The 26,112-nt window shown below is 36.2% G+C and overlaps 1 protein-coding gene across 3 annotated transcripts in view; it reads right to left on the reverse strand.

Annotated features, from left to right (window-relative positions):
- LOC108677553 (long-chain fatty acid transport protein 4) overlaps positions 1-26,112 on the reverse strand; it is a 47,400-nt gene that overhangs the window by 14,805 nt on the left and 6,483 nt on the right. The window contains exons 1-2 of one of the 3 annotated variants that reach the window (XM_047880531.1): positions 4,911-5,957; positions 854-1,004 (exon numbers count right to left, since the gene is read on the reverse strand). In XM_047880531.1, coding sequence (XP_047736487.1) covers positions 854-1,004; positions 4,911-5,848 — 1,089 coding nt within the window. In that variant the 5' untranslated portion in view covers positions 5,849-5,957. Of the gene's footprint in view, positions 1-853; positions 1,005-4,910; positions 5,958-26,112 lie in introns of those variants that run through there. The other 2 variants (XM_047880530.1, XM_047880532.1) reach the window with 2 other exon arrangements.

The following is a 26,112-nucleotide window of genomic DNA, read 5'->3' on the forward strand; positions in this document are numbered from 1 at the left end:
AACAAACGATTAATTATTTAAAAGCGTCTCTATGTTCTATGCTTGTAGATTATAGTAAAAATTTTAAATCGGCACTGGACGAAAAACGTTCTGCTTGTATCAACGAAGAACTGCAACTGAAACGTTATGAATAAAAAATATCAGCTAATGTAGCTTTCCACGTTTGGAATGTAACTTGATGCTTTTGAGATATTTGACATCGATATTAAAATTGTTAACGCCATTTTCGCGGCAAATTACTCCGGCAAAGTCCCACTTTTCCTCTCGAACATATGATGATCTTCAGCTATGTTTTCACCTTTGAAATACAATTCTATGCTTTTGAGATATTTTCCAAAAGTTACATCTAAACTCTAAAGGGCCAATCCAAACCACTATCACTTAAAACTAGCACCAAATTACACCAGCCAAGTTACAGTCTCCTCTCGAATATTAAGCCGATCTTAAAGAATGTTTCCACCTTTTAAATACAATTCGCTGCTGTTAATATGTTTGAAAATGTGTGCTTCTAAAGAGTTAACACATTAATCACAGAAATTGAGCATCATCTTATCAGTTAAGTCCCACTTCTCACTCTCGAACATTACGACGATCTTGATGAATGTTTTCACCGTTGAAATACAATTTGCAGTTGTTAGTATATGTTTGAAAAAGTGTGCAAGAGCTAACACAATAATAACAGAAATTGAGCATCATCTTATCCTGGCAAAGTCCCACTTCTCACTCTCGAACATTACGACGATTTTGAGGAATGTTTCCAACTTTCAAAAACATACTCTGATGTTAATATGTTTGAAAAAGAGTGTATTTAGAGAGTTAACACAATAATCACAGAAATTAAGCACCATCTTACCCTGGCAAAGTCCCACTTCTCATCCTCGAAGAGGAAGGCGATCTTATGAGGATGTTTGGCGCAGGTCTCATCAAAGGCAGTGGGCACGTTCAGGTTGCGGTTCTTGGCTGAGCGCATACGGTACAGGATGCGTACGTAGCGAGACAACCCTCTGTCAAAGACATTATTTGAGATAAATCAATTGTTTAATAGTTAATTATTCATTTGAATTGTTAATTATTTATAATTATTAGTTAAATTTACAAATTAGGGAAAGCACGTAATGATAGTTAATTTTGAAGTGCAAATCTACGGCTGCACTGTTAATCACAATTTTCTAGCGTATTAGAAGATTTTTGGACAAATTCCGGTGAGCAGCGAGTCAAGTATTGGCATCAAAAAACGCCTACCGTATTTTTAAATTATTAAAATAATCAAGGAAACTAATAATTGACTGCATATCATATTTGAAGCAACATTTGAAGTCGTACGAAAATTTTTTCGCAAGATTTGACGAAATTTTTGTAAGTAAAGAGTGCGATGTTCCTAAAAATAAATTATTGAATGATATTGAATAAAAAATTCTGTAGTGTGTGTCTGCTCAAAAAAGACTAGTGAAAAACAAATAACGAGCTAAACGATCATATATAAGATTTATCGCTCCGCACCCAAAAGTCGATCGTTATATTAATTGATAACAGATGATTCTAAACTTGTTCTCTTAGCGCACTTGCAGCTAGAGGTCGGATAAATGATGAAAAAAATCCAGTTCCGCGATGCTCGAAAGAAAAACTAGAACTGAGGCCATCTTAAAATTTACAAGGGCATGCAGAATTTCTGGGAATCATGGGGGCAAGAAAAGAATTTGTGAACAAAAAAATACGATCGTATTTTTTCGCCACACTGTGAGTAATTTAATGAGCAAATGTTAACTTGGGCGATGAATAGAAAACTCGACGTACAAGTAATGGTGACTCCAAAATGTGAGCCATTTCATTTATTGAGGCAATGCGCAGAAAAATCAACGTCAAAGTAATGAAGACGACGAAAATGTGAATAATATATCATGAATAAGGGAAAAATCGTGAAAAGAAATAGACGTTCTTGTAATGGTGACTCCCGAAATGTGAGTAATATCATGAATGCGGGAGGAAACGTGTCGGTAACTAAAGGAACACTTAATGGAGACGTAATTTCATGAATTAATGTGAAAAATTTCACGAATAAGAGCAAAAGTTATTCAATGTGCCGTGAGCTAAACGTATAAAAGTGATGTTGACGAGTCTCAGAGCGACAAGAGGCGGCAGAGTCTGAAGGGTAATTCAAGTCAGAGCGACAACAGGCGGCCGAGTCTGAAGGGTAATTCAAGTCAGAGCGACAACAGGCGGCCGAGTCTGAAGGGTAAATCAAGTCAGAGCGACAATAGGCGGCCGAGTCTGAAGGGCAGTTCAAGTTCATCCGCAGGCATAAAAACTGGCCCAAAAATTCCGGCAAGGTCAGGTTTTTGCATAACAGTCAAGTGTGCCCCCGAGCAGCAAATCAAGTCGATTTAATGGTTTGAAAAAGAAAAAAAACGCAACACTGAGAATAACAGAGAAAAAAACCTCGATAATAACTGAGGAAATAAATGTAAAAATGTAGATTTAATCAGTTTTGGGAGGAATATTATTCGGGAGATAAATTATTAAATTAGTATATTACATCGATACAAAACTATAAGAAATCATCGGGAATCTTCATTGAATGAGTAGATTTGATCGCACCTCATGCCTCGACATAATGATCTATTAACCTACACATTTAAAATTGATCGTTTGTCATCACGAAAAGAAATACAGTGACGGAGAAATACAGTGACGGAGAAATACAGTGACGGAAAAATACAGTGACGGAGAAATACAGTGACGGAGAAATACAGTGACGGAGAAATATAATAACGGAGAAATACGGTGCGTATAGTTTCAACCGTTTTTACGTGGAGCTAATTTCATTAGAAATTTCTCATTTAAATTTCACAATAAAGTTTCATTTCTCTGCAACGGCTAGAAAATTATAGATTCAGCACCATGTGCGTTCTGTGACGCGTAGGGTTACTTACTTCATTTTCATGAATTCAATATCTTTAAATCATGAATTCATTAACTCTAAAAACCCCGAATGCAAGTTTTAAGGATAAATACAAGGTAAGACGCAGACAAAACTGGTCGCGGTCAAACGCTGCCAACGGCAAGCCCTGCAACAGCCAAATGCCGACAACATTATCGTGGACATCCCTCCACGACAGAGATTAACACATTGAGTGTAGGTATGGAATATGCCCGTTCAGGTGTAAAATACGCCCTGAAATACGCCATATATAGCATCACTGAACGATTTAATTAAGCTGGGAAGCGTTTATGAGTAAGGGTTAACTCGTGGACATGTCGAGAAATAGACGTACAAGTAATGGTCACGCATAAACTGTGAACAATTCCATGAAAGAGGGTTAAACTGAGGCAATGTGCAGAGAATTAAATGTACATCTGACGCGAGTCATCGTTACAAGAATGTGGCGAGACTAATGGGTGGTTCAACAAGTTCTTTCGCATGTGTAAAAACTCGTTCAAAAACTTACAAGCTAGGAAATTTATTTAAAAAATAATTCCGAGCTTCATTGTCGCGTCCATGCGAGCGCTTTTGTTATGGCTTACGTATAAAAGGTTCGCCGATACCTGGCATGCTTCTAAGGAAAAGGCGCATATAGCAACGCAACTCAATATTTGAAATAAGATATGGCAAATTATTGAGATTTTTTTTTTGTTTTTAATTTTTAATTAAAGCAGAAAATTTAGTTTTGGTGGACGCAAAACCCTTCAAGCCCGCACGAGTCTGAAATTAGGAAACTAACATGAGACATTGATGATTCTCTGCTTTAAACTTGATAACAAAAATTAACTAATTATTTCAGCTAAAATACTTCCATCCGACATGCTGGAACATGTCAAGTGTCTTTATAATATTTTAATTTGTAACATAATTAATAAATAACATAATTAGAAAAATAAATTATAATAAATAATTAATAAATAATATTAATTAAATAACATAATTCTGTAGCACAGGAATCTCCCACACTAAGAAAATTAATGGGGTCGCATTGTCAAAATAGTGACCCACTTCGTGCATGTTGCACTGATATACCTTTTGCAGAGCCAAACTGTGTCAGGATGACACACACAACGGCAAAAAGCGCATCGCTATTTGGCCGAAGTCTCACTCATTTCTCTGATTGCACGTTCATTTATTGACATGGGATCGCTTGTGTGCTGTTCATTGAACAGGTACACAGAACCACACAGCGAAGTTGACACTTCACGGAAGTGTTAATACTTGTATATATTAGCGAGGTCAGCCTTGACCACAAGGCGCTACCTTTACATGTGCTTCTAGGTAAGAGTACATTTGGCAGCAGTTACTTCCTGTTCTAGTTCAATTTAATACATGGCATTTGATACATAAATTCTCGAAATTAATGAAAGCACTTACTAAAATGCGAGTGTAAAATAACCGTGCCTAAATGCCATATGTATTGATGTCCAGTAACATAATTACATAAGTACACAATTCAGACACAATAAAACATTTGATAATATTTTTAGGTATAAATCTTGATTGTGGTAAGATTAAAAAGCTTAAAAGACAAAAAATAGCAGAAAAGTTACATTTTACACTAAAAAAAATTACAAGATGCCCGAAAATTCTACAGGAATCGTCAAATATGACATAGGCCTAAACCATTACGCACTCAGATAAGAATTAAAAAATGAGATGACTCAGCAGTCATATAACAAACTCGTGATCAGGGAAATCATTATTAAAAATTTACTAGTCTGGTCTGACATTCTATTAAAGACAAGGAAACAAATCTAAGAAATACTACGCTTTTAAACCTGCGAAAATCAAGAGACTAATTTTAAACCTGACAAAGAAAATAAATAAAGATTAAAAATATCTATGAAAATGGTTTGAAAACTTTAAAAAATCGGTAGACAAATTTTATCCATGACAAAAAAGTAAAGGGCGAATACAAATTTATTACCTCAAATCTCGCGGGACCGTTTGCACGCGTTTGAGAATATTCCACCCTCTGGCAAAGGCATGACGAACGCCTTTCTGATCGTCCCGGGACTGCGACAGCGAGATCATGGCAAGCACATCACTTGCATCTGCGCACACTGTCGACTTTCGTTTGTGACTTGCCTCACCAATAGGATGGACTCTAACTTTCGATGACAATGAAGGACGAGTTTCTGACACACTTGTCGTTGCTATTTTGGATTCGGATGCATTCGACAAGCGCGTTGTATTGCATTCTTCCGATGCAGCCATTCTCTTTGACGTGGCTAAATCAGAGACAGAATTAAGTGATTCCGTAGACTGAGAATTAATATTGGAGTGGATTGTGTCGGAGTCAATAGGCGATTCAGTGCGGGAACTGGTAGAATGTGTGTCCGCAGACGTGGACGGAGTCTTGGAAGAAGTGACGGAAGACGAATTAAATTCATTTTTTTCGATCTGCGAAGGAAGACTCGAGTGGAGGACCGTCGTAAGAGGGAAGAGATCCTTGGCATCAGCGCTTTTTCCTTCGTGTTCACGGATGTCTCCTTGGTCCAACTCCAGCGCAAGATTTACGGCAGCAAAACTTGGTCGGTCATCCGAGTTTTCGGAATTTACAAGAACCGCGTGAACGCCCATTGTCAGGTTACCAGGGTACGACTCGTTCAAATTTTCTAAAAATGAGTCGATGTGACGATTCCAATGACGGGCAATAATATCTATGTGATCCTGTACTCTAACAGAGCTAGGCAAATACTTCAAGTTTCTGTAGCACTTGATACCAGAAAATGAATACCTCAACAACTTGGCACTTGCAGAGTTAGAACACAATATATTTGCATGAGGGTGAACAGTTTTGTTTAAGAGCTTGACTTTTCTGTGAGGAACACTCCTACAAAGACCAAAAAATAACGATTTCATCTCGAGTTACTTAAAAAAATTCGTATAATCAATCATGCGACAAACAAAAGATCTGTCAGAGTCACACAGTTATTAGTCTGGTGCAGTTGAGTATAGGTCTTCAAGTCAAATATTAAGCGTAAAATACGTGGATAAAACACACTATTTCAGGTTCATGCGCGGGAAGTGCGGGCAAACAATATATAGGTCTTAATAACGGCAGCTGTTCATGCAACAAAGGGCATTCTGTAATAAAATGTATAAAAAAAATTTTAAAGACCACGTTTTTCATGTGGACTCAAAAGTAGAAAATAATTTTTCGGCAGCTACTGATCTCTGTTTGCTTTCATTCTCTTGGTCTTTTGTATTTCAGTTAAAATTTTTTACAACATCTAAAACGAAAAACGTAGGGGCGCATATGTATTTAATTGTTTGGTGATTACTTGGTATGATGAATATGATGGTTCATTGAAATTTGATAAGTGTATTGCTGATATAATTCGAAATAGTTGTTGAATTCAAAATTGAAATTAAGGCATGCCTAAATGAAGATGCGCCCCACGTTTTTTGTTTTAGATGTTGTAAAATATTTTAACTGAAATACAAAAGATCAAGAGAATGAAAGCAAACAGAGATCAGTAGCTGCCGAAAAATTATTTTCTACTTTTGAGTCCACATGAAAAACGTGGTCTTTAAAATTTTTTTTATACATTTTATTTTCTACTTTTTAGTTTTTAAGTATTTAATTTTCTCCTTTTTAGTCCGTTGCTACACATGAAAAACGTTGTTGCGAGCCAATTTACTTGACTCGACGTACGTATCGATGATACGAAGCGTATCATCGATAAAAAGGTTCCCAACCCCTGCTTGTGAGTTCCTTTAGAGTTTATAACTACTGCAAAAAGGTCAACCATCCTACATAATATTCATTTCATTTCAGTTGACCACGCAAATGCACAAAAGAAAATTCTTTTCAAAGTTCTGTAGAAAATTGTATTCGAGGGGATACATTGTTGTTCCCGTATTTATCTAGGTGCGTGGCTGTAATAAAGAAAGGTTCGGTAATATATACGCCTGGAAACGTGCAACAAATCATTGATTATTGTATTGTTATCGGTGGTTGAGCTTCCCTAAAAGTTTCAGAGCGCTAGCTAGCGGGAAAGTTGGTGAAATATCGATTGCAGGATTTGATCATCACAGACAGACACGAAAGCGAGCTAAGAAAAACGTGGTAATAAAGATAAATAAAGGCTGTCAAAAGCATTAGGGTAACTGGCATACACTAAGCTAGAACGAAATAAAGCGGTCAAGGAAAATGGACCAAGGACTTGAATTCAATCCTAAAAGTAGCTTCACTTCATCTTCCAGAGTAATCAGTAGTTACGACTCAAGAAGCGACCTATAACATATGGTGGCGATTGCAGATACGACTCTACAGTAGAATGCGATTCTCAAAAACACGACTTTTCCAAGTCATTCCAGGCAATCTACAGCAGCTACATGCATTACTAATTAGTTAACAATAAGCCAAAGAGCAAAAGTAAATATAATTTAGTTGAAATTTCAATCAACTGGAAATCAAATAATTATAATCAATTGTCGAAACTCCAATGCGTCAAGTCGTCATTTTAAGACTCAAATACTTGCAATTTGAACGCGAACGAAATTAAATTTATTTAACAATTAAAAAATCGATTGTACAACATAAACTAAAAAAATAGGGTCTTCATACGTTGAACAGATTCATACAGAGAAACCTATCCAAATAAGTAAGCCAGGTAATGCATTGAGTGAGTACTGCAAAAACGGGTTTCAAATAAGCAGTAGATAGATAAATTAGTCATGCAGAAGCCTGTTGAAGAGACCCATGCAGAACACAGTTCAAGCTGCTTGCAAGATGGAGAAAAGTATCCCAAGCAGAAGTCAAACAAAGTACAAAAAACCAGGGAGCAAATTCTATCAAAAAATTCTATTATATTGTGATCAAAAATTCTATTGCGAGTAACGTCCTAGGCGAGTCTGGTCGAGGTACCACGCAGTATAAAGATGATTCTATTTAATGGTTGCTATAACTGAAAATTATCAAATTCATTTAGTTTTTGCAGGAAATAAAACTGATATATTTTTTTCGAATACCTCAACTCGGTTATAAGGATAGTAACATTCGTTTTAATGCATGAAAATTGAGCTTCAAAATGAAATTCCGCAAGAGACGACAACATTCTAAGAACGCATGGCTTGTTAGAGCTTAATAACACGAAGGCAAACAAAATATTTAGAATGTGATGCTTTTCAGTAATTGCTGCACAACATGATCACACTTACTACTTAACGTAGCGCACACACTTCTATTGGTTCGCTTACGAATACCAAACGTCGACCGAGATTCGTTCGACCCAAATACACGAAATTGCTCGCCCGCCCAAAAACAATGGGTTGAAATATACATGCCGCACAGTTATGGAGACATAACCTGAACCAAATCGTCATTCAGACAACTAAGAAGCAGGAACTCGACCCAAATCTGAAACAAGATTTATTCGGTTCATGACTCGTTGAAAAAAAAACAGTCGAGCTCAGTGATTTCCCCCCGGTGGGCTCCGAAATCAATCTATTCTTTAATATGGGTATTATCTATGGCTGAAATGTTGCCACACATATATATATACATATACATGCAGGAAATATATGATGCTTCGGTGCCAATAGCGGATACAGGAAAATGAATTTTCTTCCTAGGAGAAAAAGTTGATCGGGAGACGTAGCTGGACTTCGTAGTGTTCGGAATCCATGCAATGATTAAAGTGACGATGAGAGATGTTTTGATGAGTCGAAATCATTGTGAGTACAGAAACTAATGATTAATGTGATGAAGTGGTCATAATAGGTCAAGAAAACGATTTGGTTAGTGCATAAAATTGGGTACGTATTCTGGTATGCACAAGCGCCGATGCAGGGTACTAGGCGGGATAACGGTACGAACTGTGGAACCGGTTTCACAAACCTCATGGTGACCGGTTGTAGCGACCTACATAGCCCTATAGTGAGTTAATCATTTTCATTTGGGTATAAACTCAAGCTCATTTCAAGCGAACATTTACGAAGTCAAGAATATCAAAATTTCCACCGGGTTTTTCAACTCGCCTTATGAGAAGTTACTGTAAAATTAGAATTAGAGCTTTTGTGATGCAAGAAAAAAACTGTGTTGCCGATCCAAACGTTGGTGTACGAATTCAGAGTCAATGATAAGCACAATCTCGGCTGAGAAAGAAGCACCCATGAAAGTATAATGTGTGCAATTATGTCAGGCAATGTACAAGAGGATTATGTTGATGATTATGTTATTGTACATGATTACCGGTATGTACAATCATGGAACGATCGCCATTCATATACTTGAACCCTGAGCAACAATGTCCACAGTGATGGATCATTACAAAATATAGGAAATAACCTAAAAGTACACAAATTTCTTCAATTGGGAAAGGAAAAAACATGCAAATTTTTTTCTCCACTCAATGACTCCATTTCCTAGAAGTGCAGAAGTGAAATAAGAAATTTTGTTTAAATTTTGCTCCTGAATATGAAGTAGTTAATTGGAGCACGACTGAAAGAACATATTATGATGTTTATGACGACAGTTTATAAACATATTTTACTGAGGAACACATCTTAATTAAATTATGAGCTTGTAAGTGCATGTATAACGTTGAGCAATTATTTAAACCCCCATTAATTAAAATGAAACCAAGAACCCCAAACTGCCCTGGCATGAGCGATGTGCGCATTACAAGTCAATGAAGAATCAAAAAGTATATCGTAAATTAATATACCCACTTGAATCACATAAAAATAATGAAAATTGAACACCGTAAAATAATCCTTGAGACCAAGTTACTATTTCAATAACCAGCTATTACACGTAATTACACGCATCACAACGTGAAAAACAACAGTTAACAGCGATTCGCTGGTAAAACGCATATAAATAAAGAAAGCTGAAGAAATTATCCTAGTAACCACGAAGCTATTATAATAACCTGTTATTATACGCATCACAAAGAGAGGGAATAACAGCAGCGCTTCGCAGGTACAGAGCTCAAAACTAATGAAAATCGAAGAGATTGTCCTAGTAAGCACTAAACTATTATAATAACCTGTTATTAACTTATTATACGCATCACAAAGAGAGGGAACAACAGCAGCGGTTCGCACGTAGGCGCTTAAATGTCAACCTTGAAACCGAGATGACACGCGCTAGCAGAAAGAGAGAGCCGCGGCGTCTGGCGAGGTCAAAGTCTTCCCAGAGTACGACTCAGGTTATTAGAATACAATGTTTAAGAGTGAAGAATTAAGAGTTAGTGAAGAACTCCAATGAAATTTGTTTGTGTTAACGGAAAATTTATCACATTTAAGCCAGGGGAATTGTTAAGTTAATAAAGTGAAAGATAAAAAAAAATGTTTGAAAAAGGAAACGAATCTATTGAAAAAAAAAAAACAGGAAAGAGACTACACCTAGAAGAAGAGATCGGAAGCATAATGAAGTAACGATTTCCTTGAATTCCGGCTATGTAATAATGTTCTCATGATTCTGAGACCGTAACCTCGAACAGCGCACGCCAACAACGGGAGACGTGAACGCCGCGCACGCGCAAGTAGTGATCCATGTTGCATCACACGGCCGCTCTAGGTCGGCCGAAGACTTTTATTACAAAGATTCATACTACCAAGACGTATACTAAAAAGACATATGCTGTGAAGACTTGCATTAGCTACCAGGCATAATCATATACATGATGATATACCGCGAACTCAGTGACAATGGAACGTATCGAATGCTGGAGTTACGGACTTATGCGATGGATATCCTTAGACGTCTATACAATGTAAATTAACACCGAATTCGACCACCAGGCTCCTAATTTTGGCTCCTACATTTTCAGGAATGAAATATATGAAAAAAACTTATTTCACCAACCCATCTGATGTTATCACCGCAGCTAAACTGTTCGCTGAACGTTGGTCATACGGAGTCCAGCCCATTTCAGGTTTTCGACAAGGCCTAAAGAAGCCTAATCTTCTCCAAGATTGATGAAAAATAAGTTTACGCAACATAAAAGAAAATAAAAGAGGATATCCCGAATACACAAAAAAACCTTGCTTGAGCATTCGGCTTATGACCAATATAGTCCTGTAGACAATATTAATCCGTATATGTATGCAGAACCGAGAACTCAAGTGAGACGGGATTTGAAGTCATAGCATTAAAGTGCCCTGTATTTTTCTATTAATAAGCTCAGGTCGTGGAGTTATAGCTTAGTCTATTATTTACTAAATAAAAATTCAAACCATGCGCTTAATTGGTCAAACAAAAAGTCCAGATGCCCTGAAACCATAAAATAATGTGCGTTAAAATCTCAGGAAGACATTGTACAAACAACGCTGAATATCAAATAGTTAATAAACACACTAGTAAACCGCATGCTTCTTTTTAGTCATCACAGTCCCTTGTCAGAGTTGAACGAAGGATGGAGCTGCATTGATAATAAGCATATAACTGCAGGCGCAGTAGTTACATGAACGTTCAAATTACAAAAGTGACGTCAAGAAGAATATATATACATTTTTAAAAACTTTCACTGCCGTCTCATTCAATAGGCTTTCTGACCAGTATGAAATTGATAGAAACAAGTACAAATAACATCTCAAGCCCACCAGTAAAAAATTTTTTTTTCAATCAAATTCGGTTAATAGAAGGAGTAACGATCGAGCTATCGGAGTCGAACCCTAAGCTGCACCAGTGAAGGAAGAATCGGAGACCAGACACCTCATCATATTAGAAATTTCATCACTAAAGCAATTCATAATTGGGACATTTCATCATTATTGCAATTCATTATATAATTTCATCATTGCATTAAGTGCACCATGCAAACATAAGTACATGTAAGTTAGATTAGATTAAATTGGTAAAGGATAAAACGATGAAAATGTCCCAATGATGAAATGTCTCGAATGTCGAGATGCCCAGGAACCTGAAAAAAACTGTGGAAGCAAAGTAAAATATTCTAAGGAATATCCTAATATCTTCCTGTGTCAAAGAAGTCCCAGTTTGCTTGTGCAGATAAGCTGTTCTAGGAGAGTTGTATTAGTCCTAACGAGGAGTCGCGTAATCCTATCCCGCGTCCCGGGTAGCTAGGATGGCGGCCATCAGTGAGAATTATTTTAACGAACAAGCCGTCATCGCAGCCTCCGTTCCTGGCAGGATGCCTATTAATTGGAATTATCTTAACGTACAAGCTGTCATCCCAGCCTCCGTTCCTGGCAGGATGCCTATTATTTGGAATTATCTTAACGTGCAAGCGGCCCTTTAAAGTAATAATAACACGTAGGAATTCATCAGAAATTTCCTGTATCAAATCAAAGCAATACAGTGAAGAAGTGCCGAACGCACAGTGAGCGGAATGAATAATAATCAGTACCTATTGGCTGAATAGTTCGTAGGAAATGCCGACCCCGCATTATTGGGCAGCCAAGCCAACATCTGATATCAAAGATGACCTTCACTGCATGTCCTTCGTGAGACCTTCATTTATCATTCTAATGCGATGTCTTAAAAAAATGTTTTGCGCATGAGTCATCAAATTTCTAGCAAGTGGTCAAGTCATTGCTGTGGCGCAGTACAAATGACTCAAGAGAATTACATTCGTTCCCTTGGCATTAATACTTCCAGATCATATCCTTTTTCTTGACATCAACTTTCAATGATTAATGGAAGTCTGACATACTATTCAGAGATAAAAATAAAATAATGTCCCATTGAATTCGGGGGAATTTTATCTGTCAATTGAAGAATTTGCAGGCTGTCTGTAACACCACAAAATACTAGTTTGTTACTAGCAAAAAAAAAAAGAAAAGAAAAACTAGCGCAAATCCAATCACGTTTCCGACCCACAGAGACAAGGTCATTGCTAATTTAACTATAATTATAAGCGTAAAAGCAGGCTGACCTCAAAGCTAATGAAAACCATGGAAAATTTAGAATTATCAGGCGTATTCATTTGACAAAATCCCACACGCGGTGTCGTCACAGATATAGCCTTGATTGTTAGCACAATAGAAATAATGACGAATTGCATTTGATTGCAGTGAAGAAAGTCTGTAGCGTCCGGGATTTCAGGAAATATTGCGAAAAACGACGCAACCTATCAACATAACCAGATCTGCGGAAAGACCCTCGCCACTGAGGGATAAGACACACGACCAACACAACCTCAGTCTTCCGCGACCGAAATGACACTGAGTCTGGAACAGTGTTCTGGAAGCTAGAGCCCAGAAGTGGAGACAGTGCCTCGACCTCTACTTTGGTGAGCCTGGGTAAAGAATTCGGGGGTGAAGGTGGGGCCGTTTGTATAGAAGAAAACTGAAAAAAACCTGGTTTCGGGCTTCCCAATATAAGAAAAATGTTAAACCTAATAATGATAAAAACTGCGACAAGAGCCTCTTTTAATGTAGCGAAGAGTCTCACAAATAGAAGCGGTGTAGATTCACATAATAACAGCTTCGTTCAGATTAGCGCAAGCCACGCAAAACAAAATGGATAAAAACGAAAGCAGGATAGTAGACCGGATAATTTAAAGTAGAATATATATATATATATATCCGAAAATTTCTCATTAACAAAAGCCACATGAAAAAAATTCGCATATGAAATTGGAAAAATGTCGTCTGAAACGAACTTGAAAAATACCAGCTTGTTAAAAAACGCATAGAAACTTTGGCTGATGAGCCTGTATCTTTTAATTTAATGAAATAAATATTTGAACCGCTACAGGAAACTCTTCAAAATTCAATATTCATTTGCACGTGTTGTATGGATATGTTTTCTTGAAACACCGTAGGACAATATAAGCAGTTTGTTATACTGAAACAGCGAAGAAATACTGAACAAGTATTGAATAATAACCTGATTTTGATAATAAACGTACAGTTCCGCCATGCAGTGATGAACATGTAGTCATATCGTACACTAAAACAGACGTTGCCGAAATACCGGAGAGTGAAACTGACCACAGAAAAACGTCGCGCAATAACTGCAGCAATACGTCTATCAGAAAAACAAATGGATTATATTGCCCAAATAACGCCAATTGATGAACTGTTTCTACGTAACACTGATACACCATTTAGCCTGGCCAAAATGGGTCAGAGTGACACTCGCAAGACTAAAAAGTGGATGATTATTTGTATATTTGAACAAAGTCTCACTTATTTCTTAGAGTTTGAGCAGCATCTGTGAACGAACAACAACAACAATCGCACAGCGCCGGTCAAGGGCGGCTGAGCGGTTGACGCTTCAATTGCTAGCTGCAAAAAATAATATTATGCAACCAGCGGCTACTGCGTCAGACGTGCTTACTTAAACGAGAACACGTACTGTATTGCAGAAAAATGTTTTTGCTATTGCGGATGAGAATGAAATTTAGAGTTTCAAGTTAAAGCGTGCGAGTACATAAAAATATATATCGATTTTCCAGTATTAAAATAAATGTTTCGGAACAATCAGTTTATTTGAAATATAACAAGTAATATTGAATATTGAAAGGGTAAAAATAACTATTTATCCGTTGGACGACAGAATTCGAAGATCACTTGCTACCATTGGTGTTATGCTTGAGTAACCCATGAAAATTACGTTTTCTATCATTCATCCCAAAGCTTCGAAGAAAACGTAATGACTGGGAGTAACTAAAAAATCATTCGACATGCACAAAAACGAATATCTTTATGCATTTCATCATAATTAAGCCAATCATAGTTATTGATCTTCATCTACCCCTGCACGGTCATATTCAACACTGCGAATTACAAAATCATCATTATTAATATTCAATCTTTCGTTAGAGGCTTCGTGTCACAAACAGAGGTAGAAAGTTGCGGATTTCTACAAACTGCAGAAAGAAAGTTGCGGATTTCTACAATCGAAAACCCAATTTTTCGTAAAAATTAGTAGTGGCAAGTAATTGAGATTGAGTCTTAATGCGAAAAATAGCTTTATAACACACGTAATGAAAGTATCAAGGGGAAACCAATAATATCTTCTTAAAATAAATAATAATAATAACTTTCTCAAGTCGAAACAGGAGAATTTCCTGCCATACTGAAAACATTTTCAGTTAATTTGTAGACATAATGTAACTTTTAAATGAACATAACAAATGATTTTGTTTATCTTAAAGCTTTAAAAAGCTAAAATGAAAGTGTAATAAAAAATAATAAATACGATTTAAAAAAAAATCAAAAGTCGGCAATAGCTTATTCAGAACAAAGATATAATCAAAAATGGATATGATCAAACATGGATGTGATAAAAAATGGATATGATCATAAATAGATATGATCAAAAATGGATATGATCATAAATAGATGTGATCAAAAATAGATATTATCATAAATGTTTATGATCATAAAAGGATCATAAATAGATGTGATCAAAAATGGATATGATCATAAATGTTTATGATCATAAAAGGATCATAAATAGATATGATAAAAAATGGATGTGATCATAAATAGATGTGATCAAAAATAGATATGATCATAAATGTTTATGATCATAAATGGATCAAAAATAGATATGATCAAAAATGGAGATGATTGACAGATGTTTGATGCTATTGCAATGGGTTGTTGGCTGATGCCTCGACAGACGTGGACGAGAAAGCAACAGGAAATCCTGGCCATGAATGCCGAGTCTTCATCAAGATGGACATGATGACAGCTGGATTATGCAGGGCGGCATTCAAGGTAACGTGGTTCATATATTCAAGATTGATCCAGTCTGGTAACCTGGACAGTTCCAAATATAAGCTAGAAATAAAATAAAATTATTGTAAAAAATTTCTAGATCTTACATTGAACCAGTCTGGTGACCTGAAATGTTAAAAAATATAAGCTAGAAATAAATACATATCTAGTAAAAAATTTCTAGATCTAATATGATTAGTGCACTTGTTCCTACATTCCCCTCCAAAATTCCACTCGATGAGCAAATTCGTCCACAGGAAACGCGTCACATCAAACTTCACCAGTGAACGTCCTTTCACCCGGACACCAAATAATGCTTTGACCTCTACGTTCATCAAGCAGTGAATTCTTTATGCTAATTAACATTTAAGTAATTATTAGCTTTAAAAGAATCGTTCATACCAGACACGCGAGTTTCGTAGTAAAATAATCTCATTTCGAATCATGCACGTGAAATTCTATTGATTTATTATTATTTACCTTAATTATTTACATCGCTTGGCCCTTATGGATGATATGTACAGCAACGAACAATAAAAATTCCACGGAGCAATACAGTGCGATTGAAGAGATACCATACAATATAAATACATATACAAGAAATACAATATTACAAAGCTGAAACACAACACTTTACAGAACACGTAAATTCAATATCGAGTTGAATGTTCAACGTCAGCACTTACACACTCTACACAAACGTGTCATTCGTATAAATACCCTTCATACATCACTATTTCATTCAATGCAGCATATTAACTAGATGAAACACATATGCAGCAGAAATGCAAGCAATAGATAATAAGCGACATCAAACGCCAGGCGTCACGCTACTTCCAACCTCACACCAAGCAGCCGAGAATAGTAATAGTCTAGTCAAGTCATGCAGCATGTATAGTGTGATATCCTTCGCAATACACGGTACACGTGATGTCTGGAACCAAACAATGAGTGAAGCGAGCTATTGTCATACAATAGCAGTGTAGGTATAACAATGATAAGAAGATTCAACTTGTGACTCTCAATTCAGAGGATCAAAATATTCGCGGTGATGCGAATGTTTGCACTGTTTCCATGCACTATACCGCGACATCGCGCTGGTGCATGGGAAGATGCAAGGCTGCTGTGACAATTAAACTATTAACAATTGACAATTAAACTATTTAAATTATTTTTAAACATTATTAAACAACTATTCGGTAGGTAATTCATCACCCAGAATCGCGCACGTGATAACCTAAACAGATAAATACTTATGATTCAAATTAAATTGCTTTGCGATCTAAAACCCAGAACTTGGTAATTAACCTGTCTTTAGTTTTCTGCAGTGCGATCACACTTGGTCAACTTGTCTTAAAATAAAATAATTTGTGTACAAGCGATAACTCACGTAAGCATTACATAGATTTGTATCGCGTTGACGTTTAGATTAAAATAGTGTTGACGTTTAAATAAGAGTAGCATTGACAAATGTAGAAGACCCCCAAAAAACATTATTACATTATTGTTATTAAATTATTAACTAATTGAACAGATGACGGCGAGCTACTGAGACAAATAGTGATATAAAATACGGTGCATAACTACGTTTGAAATTGAAATTTTTATAGATTATGCATATAATATACTCAGAACTATATGTTCTCTTGACCTTTGGATTATTTCACCAATACAAACTCATCGGTGAATAATCTCGAGTGCTGACTACCCAGCGTTGTTAGTATAGCAGCTGATAAGCGGTACTTAATGGCTCATCTATCTATTCCGGAGCTGACAACTCATTTCATAAGTAGCACCGAATAGATAGAAATTGTACACGGTAACACTGACGTAAAATTAACCTAATGAATATGAGGTTAACTTATAGACCACCATAAATGCAATTAACACTGAACGGACATAAAAAATCCCAAATTTGTTGAGCAAACGAACTATCAATCCCAGTTGATTAATTCTATTGAATTATGTTTCTGTAATGAATTCATATCAATTCATTATCGTTATCATTACCTGGCGCTAATGCAAGAAAGCCTCCGATTAATATATACAAAGAATTTCAACAAAACTAACAACATCACCATAATTTGTAAGAAAAATTTAGTTAGTAATTAACTAACGAATTTAATGCATGTAATATACTATAGTCTTAGATAAGAGCGTGCATGCTCTGAACGTTGATAGTTGTAAGATGAACATAAGTTTAATGAAAGAACTTTAAATCTCCTCGTCTCTCACGTTGCCTTCAGATGAACTTTCATCGTGCATGAATTTGCAGTTCATTAAAGATGCAAATGAGCAAGAATATTTCTGAATTGTGATACGAAAGAGAAATTTTATGATAAAGAAAAATTAATCTCTTCAGGCATCAAGGTCTCGTGCTTAGTATTAAATCAAAACATTCAGGTGAGGCACGCGACAATATATCGGCATATGTACGCACAACTCAATTTACCCAATCGTTATCGAGTTATAAAAAATAATTCAACAAATTAATTTCTATTTACGAGATTTTCTTGGATATTCATGCCATACTATGAATAAATTGCCAAGCATTGAGCTATCAGCTATTACAAAATTCATAGAAACTTGATGCTGCCTCGTGCATTCAAATATAACTCCTATAGGGACATTGTTATACGGATCACGGAAGCAGTTCGTGGCAAAAGCAGTCAGCACCAGCAACCATCAGGTCATGATGTACTTAAAGAAATGAATTAATGAAACATTGTCCAAATATTATTGTAGTTATGCTTTTGTACGAGCCTGAGCCTTTTTGGCCCGGTAAAAAGTGTGTCAGCACTACGTATAGAAAGCGTGTCAATATTTGGACAACATGGCTCTAATTTCTTTCAGTGATACCATAGTGCAGGGTGGTGCCTAAAACCACGCACCTTTATGGTCCTGGATGTTCAATGGCCAGTAATATGAAAGTTACTAGCCACTGACACCTAATTAAAAAATATAAATGACTACTTTAGCTGCACATAGAATTTTTTATTCCAGTTACGCTCATGAGACAACATGGATCCATCAAAAACACTTTTCGATTGGATGCTCCATTATTCATAATAACAACAGAGTTATTTATTTGCTTTTATAATTTTCAAATAAATTGCAGTCCACATTCGAGATGAAACACAATCAAAATATGAACTTTTGGATCACTAGATAGAGCAGGACAAGATCCAAGCATAACTACTCCAACTTAGTGATTCAGAGACTACAAGGAAACTACTAGTCTCTTACTCTTCAATTTCTGCTGACAATTAGAAAAGTTTCAGGTCATGATTGCCGATTTGAATGAATATGGAGATCATAATTATAAAATATAAATAGTTTAATGAGATCCGCACGCATATTGAGCAACATGCAGACAGCGGTAAAAAAATCGCTTGCAGCTATTGCTGATTCAAAGCTGGCGAAGGCTGGATAATGGTAAAGAATGTAGAATAACCAACTGATGCAGAAAGAATAATTATTCACGTAATTAAAAGATATTTTGCACAGCAAACACTTCTTTTTCGCACCAGCTGCACCAGTATGTGTCAGTAAACATGTGCTATAGCCTTGCCTTTTTGTGAAGCCTAACCGTCGTATCAGTGATACCTTTACTCAGTTCATGTAATAAACTTTTTCGAATTTGCAATATAACCTTGACTGTATAATTTCAGCTTTAGACGCAGCTCAGAAGACTTCTGACTCGTGAAATAATGTTGAAAATAGTTTTCAGCTCAGAAAAATTATTTTCGTTTGTTAATGCACGGAATTTTCATTATCATGAATTAACCAACATTATTATGAACGAGAGAACATTTTATCTGATTTCAACAACTATTTTATATAAAAAATCGCAATTCTACGTATTTTCCGTCAATTGGACGCGCATATACGCTTATATATGTAAGCTGTAGTATGACCACACATGTGATGAGCTCGTTAATGACCAGTTTTATACACAGCAATTGAAGGCGTAGTGACTTGCATATAATGTTTCCGCAATACAAAGCCTCCTGAAGGCCATATGCAAGTGTAGAATTTACACAGTGACAAACACGTTAACTTTTAACAGCCTCGGGATGTTTGATTGCTCTGCAGTTCGTCAATTTTCTGTTGCATCAGTTCAAGGCAAGATTGCATTTTGTCTGCAACCATTTGATTAATTTTGCGTAATTTTGCCTGCAAGCATTTGATTTAAATTGGCATGAAAACATTTGATTTAATTTTACTGGCAACCATTTGACTTGAATTGGACTTCAACCATTCGACTTGATTTGTCTGCAACCACTTGATTCAAATTCGCCTGCAACCTTTGGTTTGAAATGGCACGAAAACGTTTGATTTAATTTTACGTGTACCCATTTCAGATGTTCAGTTTACGCATGACTCAATATACTGCGATTACGTTTGTTACTGGACAAGAAAGCTTAGAAGAAGGATTAAGCATTATAATTAATCGTTTGAGAACGTTAGTTATCACATGTATCACTGATAATTCCACAAGATAGCGGATTTATAAATCAGAACATCGACAGTCGGTTACACATGACATCGTAAAAATTTATTCTCCTTAATTAGAACACAATTAATAATCATAATTATCAAGAATTATTCGCAACACACTAATGGAAAAAGATATCAATTAAGATGCAACTTATAAATTTTAATACAGAATGGATCAAAGCAAGCTTGAGTTTGGTTGTTAACGTGAACTCTCAATTTTGGTTGTTTTTCAGTGAGCCTAAACGAGATTCGAGGCGAGGACGAAGTTTGAGCGAGCTATTGGGCTTAGGCCTATTTTACAAACATATCTTGATTTTGAAAAATATGGGTACAGGTAAAACCTTGGCCGTGACCGCAGGAGTGTCTCAATCTCCAGTCCAGCAAACAGGAGTAATCCTGTAATTGGGTCCTATGAGGTAATTAAAAAATCCCTTAACTGGCTATGTATTCAATGTGTCAAAAAGTATGATATCATTCGATTGCTTAATTAAACCGTAAATCTACCGTTATATAAAAAATATAACTCAGTACTCACTGCAGTGAGTGACAGAGAACGCATTTTCTCGTCGACGAAAACGTGAAGTCACGGACAGACGGACGGACAGACGGACGGATGGACATGACGAGCACAATAGCGCCTTTTTTTCCATAAATGAGAAAGTGCGCTAAAAATGCAAAAAAATTACAACACATTTACTGAAAACGTCTAAAAAAATGGGGAATTTTCTTGCCACTGTCTGCTAATGGTATAGTCTCGAGCAATTAAAAAAATTGCTTGATAATACCACAGACATGTGCTTCGGGATAGATCTAGTCCAACGCATTGATTTTAAATGTAAAAAGCTTTCATTTTAGTCAACAATAATCCTGGACAAAATAACCATGCGGTCGACGCTATGCAGTTCACAATTTAATTTTGAAGAAGGACATCGGGTTTCTTCAATCAATTTTTTATCGACAATACTAAACACTTCAAGTTTTTAAACACACGGAACTGGTTCTCAAAAATTTTTCTTGGTACGTGTGGTTAAAATTTCGTTCGAATAGCAATAGTGAAGCTGTATTGAGGATATCATTTTGTAGTACAGCTACACTACTGATGTGGGCTACGATCTTTATAATAGTTTTTGTTCAGTTAAGCGAGTAACACTTACGGAAAAAATACAAGCGCAACTTCATCAGTAATGCAAATACTATCACAACTATACATCGGTAACGCAAATAACATCACAACTATACATCGGTCACGCAAATACCATCACAACTTCATCAGTAATACCAATACTATCACTGTAAATAAGTATCGCCATTATCAGTAAAAATTATGCAAGTATATAGAGCGCGCTACACGTGCCAGACGCGTATGTCTCAGCAATGCAATGCACGCCTGTAGACGGTAAAATAAGAGGTGGGCATCTTGCCAGACCAACAATAGAATTAAAATGTGAGGACCAAGAGTAGCCGGTGGTAGGCTAGTGCACGGCCACCAATAATGAGCTCATAATATTGAGTGCAGCCACCAATAATGAGCTCATAATATTGTATACAGCCACCAATAATGTGCTCATAATATTGTGTACAGCCACCAATAATGAGCTCATAATATTGTGCACAGCCACCAATAAACTATAATGAGCTCATAATATGGTGTACAGCCACCAATAATGTGCTCATAATATTGTGTACAGCCACCAATAATGTGCTCATAATATTGTATACAACCACCAATAATGTGCTCATAATATTGTGTACAGCCACCAAGAACGTATTGGTATTACCTATATATTATATATATGCACATTTCATTTGGCGAGGCTGCAATTGAATCCGCAAGCTCGAAAGATGAAAGATAATAAATCAGACTTAAATCATCAAGCTCTATTAGTTGCGTCAAATCAAACTACAAATGAATACGTGCAGCGGAAGATCAACTTCTCATGCAAAGTAAACCATTAGAAAGATTGGAATGAGCACGAACAACTATTTATATAAATAGCACTAGAACGAATTCAAACATTTCGGGAGAAATCAAACAGTGAGTACGACGCACAAAATGGAAGAATAAATAGAGGAACATTTTCATATCCATGCAGCGATGTTGCAGAACTCTTGGCTGCTGCTACCAACACCTTCTTGCTCACTGAGCATAAAATTGTCACGCTCAATAATTAGTCAAAGTCAAACGTTAAAATTAGTCAACGTCTCTATAAAAAACAGAACGAAACAGGTTTCCGAAATCCTGATAGCTACAATCGCCCCATATTTTATTAACGCCGTTTCCGAACAACACAAAATATTCCTGCAAACAAGACTGTATGCATCAACACAGCAAGGCTCAAAGCACCAATCTACATAGAATCTACACAATATAAAATGCGAATCTACATGTAATCTACACAATATAAAGCACGCGTGTACATAGAATCTATAATGTAATATAAAACGCAAATCAACATATACTCTATATAATATAACGCACAAATGTACCTAGGATCTTCATAATATAAAGCGCGAACCTATATATAATCTACACATTATAAGGCACAAATGTACCTATATAGAATCTACTTAATATTAAGCGCCAATCTATGTAGAAGTGAAACAGATGTTAGTTTAATTTCGTATGTAAACCCGCAGATACGTAGACGTGTGTATAACGACGATGTCACCGAGTCTTCACTGGCATCGAGTATGACAGAGAGTGCGAAGGTCGTCTGTATCGTAGCAACGACCCAACACAGACGATACCAATCGTGGCCACGTGAGGTGCTAGTATCACAATCGTAATACTACTCGTTAATTTAAAGCAAGTAAATCGAATATACTGAATTAAAAAGAATAATAACTAGACAATATTCAATCCTTACCGTCTGGGTAATGCACCGTCTCCTTCTATATATAGAAGATCACAATTGCATTTGTCATTCAACGCGAATTGTGCTTATTTATTATGAAGCTACATCGACGTACCTGAATCACGCAAGTTTCCCTTTAGAATGCAGCTATTAGTGGATAGTTTAGGAATTCAGATTAATATGGGATAAATCGTCTACCATACGCTCATTTCTACCATGCTAGGTGTAAAATGAAAGACTTCAAGAGGAAATAAATTTGCTTACAAAATGAACCATTAAATATATAACTAGCAGGTTAGGCATGCGTTGCCTGGGATCGATAATTATTGCTATCTTAGAATACCGTTATTCCAAATCTAGTCATCCCGATAACATCATTCCGAAACAAGTGAATAATCTAATCATTCCGAAACAAGTGAATAATCTAGTCATTCCGAAACAAGTGAATAATCTAGTCATTCCGAAACAAGTGAATAATCTAGTCATTCCGAAACAAGTGAATAATTTTGATAGCAGCGTAATCAAAAAGAGACCAGATCGAATTCAAATTCATCATGTAACACCCGTTCAAGTGCTGTTTTCATATTTTAATGAAACCGACATTTTATTCTTTAATCAAATTTACAATTCGAAAATAAAATGACATTTCAGCTTTAAAATACAACTTCCCTCTTCTTACGCGGACGTTGACAAATGCACTATAGTTGAAATGGTTGGTAACCGTTGGTTACGTTGAAACGTCGGTAAAACGAGAATGCAGTATACACGCAAAACAGAAGAAGACTGTTATATCATGCAACATGTCATGCAGTAGGTAAAATGGTGATTGGTCAGCTCGTTCCCTTAATTTTCATGCCACCCAGACTATGTACAACTCGCTAATTTGACCTTATAGCGACCAATTTTCTTGCGAGAGTTCAACACAATATTACAACCTTACCACATTGATGAAATTCGCTAATTGAAATAAATTGGTCAGGTTACATATGTATGTACACTTGGTCATTGCGCAGCCTGAAATTAAGATATATGTTTGTCCAATTAAACGGAAGAGCTTCAGACGTGAACAAAAAGCGCTACCTTAAAGGAGACATATGTACAGATGGGCGTTAAAAGTTTAACCGAGCAGATGAGTTTCAATCAAATTTTACTGGTCTTTTTATTAAATTTTACTAAACCTCACCCATCACTCCAGTTATTACTGAACCTCACCTATCACTCCCAGTTATTGCTGAACCTCACCCATCACTCCAGTTATTACTGAACCTCACCCATCACTCCAGTTATTGCTGAACCTCACCCATCACTCCAGTTATTACTGAACCTCACCCATCACTCCAGTTATTACTGAACCTCACCCATCACTCCAGTTATTACTGAACCTCACCCATCACTCCAGTTATTACTCACAATCAATTAGTGCGCACCATTCTTTGGTTTTGTTCGTTTCTTCTGCGTATAGTTTCTCGTGAGTGCTCATTATCATTATGAACAAAGCGAACTAACTTCCTTCTTCAAATCCGTGAGGTGTGATTGAATTCACTCAATGCATTCAAATGGAGCAAAAATACAAGGATGCTCCACTCCCTCATGCCAGTATAAAAACAACATATGCTTTACCGTCTTGAAACACGAGTCGTGAATCAACAGATAATACACTAACTCGTCACTCGTCAACAGAAAACGTATTATACTGGTTTGAAGTACGACTTCATGGTTTGATTATTATATAAAAACTACGATGCTGTTTCGATCTCGCTAGAAAATGGAGGTTCGGATTTGTTTATGAAATATATCGTTTCTATTGAAGGCCAGCGACATGAGCGACATTGACGTTACAGCTTGTCAGTCAGAGTAGCATTTATACATATATACATTTATACATGTATAGGATGTATGTTCCGAGTAGGATGAATGGTGGGCGCGTGGCCGGATGCAGGTAGTTGAAGGCTTAGGGGCGACGGTGCACGGAAACTTCATGTTCGCAGGATAGACTCGATCGATTGTCATCCAAGTTCATACTATCTGTCTGTGACTGACTTCGACGATGTCAGTGTCTATTTTGATACACTTTACCCGAAAACTGCGGGGAATACATACTATCTGTCTGTGAGACTGTGACTGACTTCGACGATGTCAGTCCATTTTGATACAGTTTACCCGAAAACTGCGGGGAGGTTAGCTTTACGAGATCGCACTTGAACCGCCGTGGTCAATCTAGATTAAGAAATATTCGTCTCGCATTCTCGGTTATTTCATTTCAATCACAGAAAATTTCCACTGACACAACGATAAACTTAACAGCAATTTTTCCAATTTACAGAAAAATTACCGGATTTAGGGTAGTTTAAAGCTCATGAAAACGCTTATGAAAAACATTATCAGAGCATTTGAAGATTAAATTTCACGAATATAAAAATTATGCGATCAATATCTATTACCTACACAAATTAACATGTCAGGTGTAAGAACAAATAAAAAAAACTGTCCAAAATACAATAGACATTTGAGGGAACCAGTGGACGAAAAAAGTTATATTTAGGATTACATTCGCGCATCTATGTATATAAATGCCAAGTGACAATATCACAACTCCATTGAGGTCTCGGTCAGTCAGTAAGGCGAACTTGCCAAATCTTGTTAATTTGGATAGTTTTTAATGGGCTATTAGTCTAGAACATTTTACGTACCAATATATTATCATGAGAACAGTAACCTCAAGAACATTGTACATCCTGATATATGTTACCAAAAACCAGGAGCAGTGTGAAATAAAAGTTTGAAATTACCAGTTTGTTCACATCTCAAATTAAACAAGATTGAAAATGCAAAGAAAATTAAATGTTAATTCACCAATTTTCTACTAATAATAATTCTAAAGACCAGAGCTCCATTAGCTCAAAAATTTCAAGAATACAATTATAATCAATAGAATGTTAAAATTATGAAATATTTGCAAAACTAAATTTTAGAGTAAATGGACAATTAAAGACTAATCCTATCATAAACACTTTAATCTGCCTGCATTAAAAACTAGTAAACATATTAATTTGAGACTGGAAAACCATTAACAATATATTTACAGCAGACAAATGGCAATGCAGCTTCAATAACCCAGTACCA

The sequence above is a fragment of the Hyalella azteca genome, unplaced genomic scaffold (assembly GCF_000764305.2).
Source record: "Hyalella azteca isolate HAZT.00-mixed unplaced genomic scaffold, Hazt_2.0.2 contig5529, whole genome shotgun sequence".
Lineage (NCBI taxonomy): Eukaryota > Metazoa > Arthropoda > Malacostraca > Amphipoda > Hyalellidae > Hyalella > Hyalella azteca.